The sequence below is a fragment of the Loxodonta africana genome, chromosome 7 (assembly GCF_030014295.1).
Source record: "Loxodonta africana isolate mLoxAfr1 chromosome 7, mLoxAfr1.hap2, whole genome shotgun sequence".
Classification (NCBI taxonomy): Eukaryota; Metazoa; Chordata; class Mammalia; order Proboscidea; family Elephantidae; genus Loxodonta; species Loxodonta africana.
The window spans coordinates 33,707,026-33,711,804 of record NC_087348.1 but is presented as its reverse complement, the minus strand read 5'-3'; the positions used below and the strand labels follow the sequence as shown (position 1 = coordinate 33,711,804).

The 4,779-nt window shown below is 38.4% G+C and overlaps 1 protein-coding gene across 1 annotated transcript; it reads right to left on the bottom strand.

Moving 5' to 3' along the window:
* Positions 1-2,552: 2,552 nt before the first annotated feature.
* On the bottom strand, positions 2,553-4,074 carry LOC100672150 (olfactory receptor 4C15). The gene has a single exon (XM_010592278.3). It carries the CDS (start codon positions 3,834-3,836, stop codon positions 2,898-2,900), a length of 939 nt encoding a protein of 312 aa, XP_010590580.2. The 5' UTR covers positions 3,837-4,074; the 3' UTR covers positions 2,553-2,897.
* Between the last annotated feature and the right edge of the window lie 705 nt (positions 4,075-4,779).

The window sequence follows — 4,779 nt, the reverse complement described above, 5'->3', positions numbered from 1 at the left end:
TCCTGTACCTAATCTCTAAGACATTTTTTGTCTTCCCTCTGTGAATGTTTTTCAAAGCATACTGTGAATAGCAATGACTTTAATAGAAAATCTGATCCCTCTCTTATATTGTTTACATTATTATATTCTAAGTATGTATAAAATTCAACTCTCTTTACATATAAGTTTACTGAGCTCCATCTCTGAAATGATGAGTGACCTGAGTGCAGAAATAGCATTTCCTGATCTCCACGTTAGTGTTTTACAGTTGCATTACATTACCTTCTGTTTTATAGGGTCCATCTCCTGTAAAGTTCTTGGTTAAGCCTGTTTTGATTTCTTTTGTCTTGAAGTTTTATCTGGTACACAACTTCCATTTTTCTGGAAAAGGATTCCAGAGAGAGGGAATAGCCAATTTATTTACCTTCCCTATGGCAAGAGCATAAATGGTCAATAAAAGAAACAGAAAGGGGCTACATGGACAGAGGAGCCAGTGAGGGATCAGCCAGCAGAGAGGAGTTCAGAGAGGTGGGAGGGTAGCGAGATTACTGTTGCTTATTATTTAACATTTGTATGGTATCGGCTTTTACCCTGGGTTACATGGAGAGCCATTGCAGTAGAGTAGATTTATGATATGATCCGACTTATGAGTTTAAATGGTAACTGTAGCTGTCTTGCTCATGGTAGGCTACTGGGGAAGGGAATGCAAAGATAAAAGCAGGGAGACTGGGTAAAATTCAACTGCAATAACCTAGGTGAAAGATGACGGTGGCTAGGAATTAGGTGACAACTTTAAAAATGATAAGAAGTCTTTGAATTTGGTAAATGCATTGGAGTTAAAGCCAACAGGATTTCCTGGTAGAGTGAAAGTAGGGAGTTAGAAAAAAAAAATAGACCAAATGCACCATCAGTCAAGTTGGAGGATGACGTGAGTAGAGTCAGTTTGGGGATGGGGGGAGAACCAGGAATACAGCTTTGGGTTTGTTCAGTTTAAGAATTCTATTCGTCATTTAGATGGAAATATCATGAAATAGTTGGATTTTCAGGTCTTCACCTCAAGAAAGAAGTCTGGTCTCAGATACTTATTTGGAAATCTTGGTCATGTAAAGAGAGTATGTGAAGGAAGAAGGACAGACCAACTGAGTTAAACACAGATAATGGATTTAATAAAATGAGAAATGAGCAATTGCTGTTAGATTTAATGATGCAGAGGCCAAAGGTGACCTTGAGAAGAGGATTTTTAGAAAGCATTAGGTATTTATGTGTGAGTGAAGGGGGTTTAAAAAGAATGGAAGGAGAGAAACGGGAGATAAGCATTATTGAGTTTTGCTGCAAAAGAGGGAGAATGAAATGGGATACTAGATAATGAAGTGGAGTCAAGGAATTTTTTTTTTTTTTAAAAGATGAGAGTTAATGAATTGCTTCCTTGCTAATGTAACTGATCCAGTAGAAAGGAAAACACAGATGCTATAAGAAACAGAAGAGATTCTTAGGCAAGTGTCCTTTGTAAGCAGTGAAGAGATGAGTTCCCATGCAAAAGAGAGTTTAGTTGCCCTTGGTAAGGGTCACAGATACTTCATTTATAGTAGCAGTTAAGGAGGCAGCATATAAGTGAATGGAGGCTGGAATAGTAGTGAATTTTTCAAATTCTAATACAGAGGTAATCGTATAATTTGCAAGCTAATATTAGTAACAGCAAGTCATTAGTAACAGCAAGTCCTTATAACAACATTAAGACCATTATTTGTTTCAGAAGTCAGAACATCAAAAAAAAAAAAAAGGTTAGGCGTTGAGCTGTTAAATAATATGCTTATTATTAAAGACTTTTTAATGTGAATTAATTTGGGGATTCCATAGAACAGTTAAAAAATTTGTACTATCTAATTGACAGGTAATAGTACAGCAGGAATGTTCAAAACAGCTCATACATGTAACAGAAGATGCACATTCTGAGCCTACTTTTTTTTAAAAAAGTCACTTAAACAAGATAGAAATTTATTTCCCTCTTACATAAAGGAAGCCCAAGGCAAGTAGTATGGGGATAGTTATATAGCTAAACAACATCAGGGTTATAGGTTCCTCAGTCTTGCATATCCAGCAATCTTAACACAGATCCTCATGGTCCAACATGGCTGCTTGAGTTCAAACCACAATTCAACATTCAAAGAATTACCATTTACATTACCACTTTCATTTATATTTTCCTGGCCAGGATTTAGTCATGCAGTAACAGCTAGCTACATGAGGTGCTGGGAAATGCAGTCTTTTAGTTAGCAGTAATGAGTCTTAAAAAAAAAAAATGCTACACAGCCGATTCTGACTCCTAGTGACCCTATAGGACAGAGCAGAACCACCTCATAGGGTTTCCAGGATTGTGATCTTTATGGAAACCAACTGCCGCACCTTTCTGCTATGGAGCAGGTGGTGGGTTCAAATCATTGCCTTTTTGGTTAGGAGCCAAGTTTCTTAGCCACTGCACCAACAGGGCTCTTTAGCTGGGATCAGCATCCAAAATATAAACATTTTTTTCAGCTGAAAGTGTTTCAGGAAGCTCCTGTTCCTAATCACTGAGGTATTTTTGTCTTCCCTCCAGGAAACTTCTTCAAAGCATGGTGTGAATGGCAATAAGTTAAGTAGATAATTTGATTTCTCTTTTTAGTGATTTCCTTTGCTTATTATATTCTAAATAAGAATAAAATTCAACTCTCTTATGTTCACCTGTAAGGATATTGAGCTGCCAACTCTTAGATAATGAGTAACCTAAGGGCAGAAGTAGCATTTCCGGGCCTCCATTGTAGTGTTTTATGCTGCATTACATTACCTTCTGTCTTACATGGACATCCTCCGTAAAGTTCTTGGCTAAGTCTATTTTTCCCCCTCTTGAAGTTGTTTTTTTTTTTTTTTTTAAGTATTATGTTTTATTTTTCATCAGAAACCATCACCAATCTGGTCCACAATTTCCTCATGGCATTTTTCACTTCCTTATTTCTAAAAGTGTAAATCACAGGATTGAGCAGGGGAGTTAGGATTGTGTAAAATATGGCCACCATCTTGTCGAAGGAGAAAGCAGATGGAGATCGTGCATACTCAAATATACAAGGGACGAAAAACAAAACCACGACAGCAATGTGAGATCCACAGGTGGAGAGAGCTTTCCACCGGCCTTCAGAGCTATGAGTTCTCAGCAAGAGCAAGATGACACAGTAGGAGATAAGCAACAAAGAGAAGTTTATGATGCAGATAAAACCACTATTGACAACAACCAAAAGGCCAAGGATGTGAGTGTCAGTACAGGCAAGCTCCAATAATGGATACAAATCACAAAAGAAGTGATCAATGACACTGGGGCCACAAAAGGGCAGCTGGAAAGTAAAGAGAATTTGTATCACAGAATGCAAGAAGCCCCCTGTCCAGGCTACCCCCATCAGAATGCCACAGAGCCTCCAGTTCATGATAGAGGAGTAATGCAACGGCTTGCAAATGGCCACATAGCGGTCATAGGCCATGGCAGTGAGAACAATCATCTCCACTCCACCAAAGAAGTGTTCAGCAAATACCTGGGTCATGCAGCCCTCGAAGGAGATGGTTTTCCTCTCATAGAGGGAGTCCAGAATCATCTTTGGGGCTATGACGGAGGAGAAGCATGCATCGAGGAAGGACAGGAAGCCTAGAAAGAAGTACATGGGGGAGCCCAGGAGTGCCGGGCTGCTGATGATGGTCACTACAATTAGTAAATTGCCCCCAACTGTTGCAATGTAGATAAACAAAAATACAACAAATACTATTTTCTGAATGTTTGGATTCTGTGAAAGCCCCAAGAGGATGAACTCAGTAACAAAGCTTTGGTTTTGCATCATTTCAGAGAAAAGATGAAACCTACCACAGTGACCAAGTAGAATCTGATATTATAAGAAAAAGAAATTTTCCCCAGGGCAGCTTATAGTATTAGCACAGTCTTCAACACTTTGGGGCATCAGATGTCAAGTTATTTTAAGAGCTTCTGTTGTTAAGAATACAAAATTAGGAATTTGTTGAAGATGATAGTGAGACATCAGGTTAATTGAGGTTAAATACTTTAAAGTAGTCAGAATTTCAATTGGGAGGGGGAATAGTCTATGTGGTAGAGATGACAAATAGTGTTTATCTTAGGTGCCAACTCTGATTAGTTCACAGTGGCTAATTAGAGTGAATTGATGCAGAGAATTCTGTAACACATCCAAGCTCTGAGGAAAGGAGGACTGTAGTGTACTTCTTATGCCTGTCATTGACCATGGCGTGGGAATCAGAATGACTTGCATGGGGAATGTATCTCTCACCAGGGAACTGCCTTACCTGCAAAGAGAAGAAGAGATAGCATGCAGTTTAAGAGGCACTTGGAAATCACGTCTACTCCCTCAAATGTTTCTTTAAAAGTCTGAGCTGAATGGGGCCTAAAAGATGAATTAATTCATTCCTTGAAAAAAAGGAAGGCCTATGAAAACATCTAGCTATATGCTTAGCAAATGATAAGCATATTTATTATATTAAGTATTGGGTTTTTTTTCATCTTTTTAAAATGAAAACAGAAGGCAATAAAAATAATAATACCTACTTGAGAGTGTTGTGTTGATAACTAAGTGAAATAATGCAAGGAAAGCAATCGCTCACTGTCTTGTTTAGGATACAGTCCAGGTGAGGTCTCATTGTCTCTATGTTACTGGTAACAAACTCATGCTTTGAGAGGTTAAGTTAACAGAAATCAACAGAAGATGGATCTGGGATTTTCTGGCTCCAAAACCAGAGTTTCTGCACTGGATCAAT

What these genes read in the sequence shown, in the direction of transcription:
- LOC100672150 (XM_010592278.3), bottom strand. Translation starts at nt 3,836, where the DNA reads ATGATGCAAAACCAAAGCTTTGTTACTGAGTTCATCCTCTTGGGGCTT.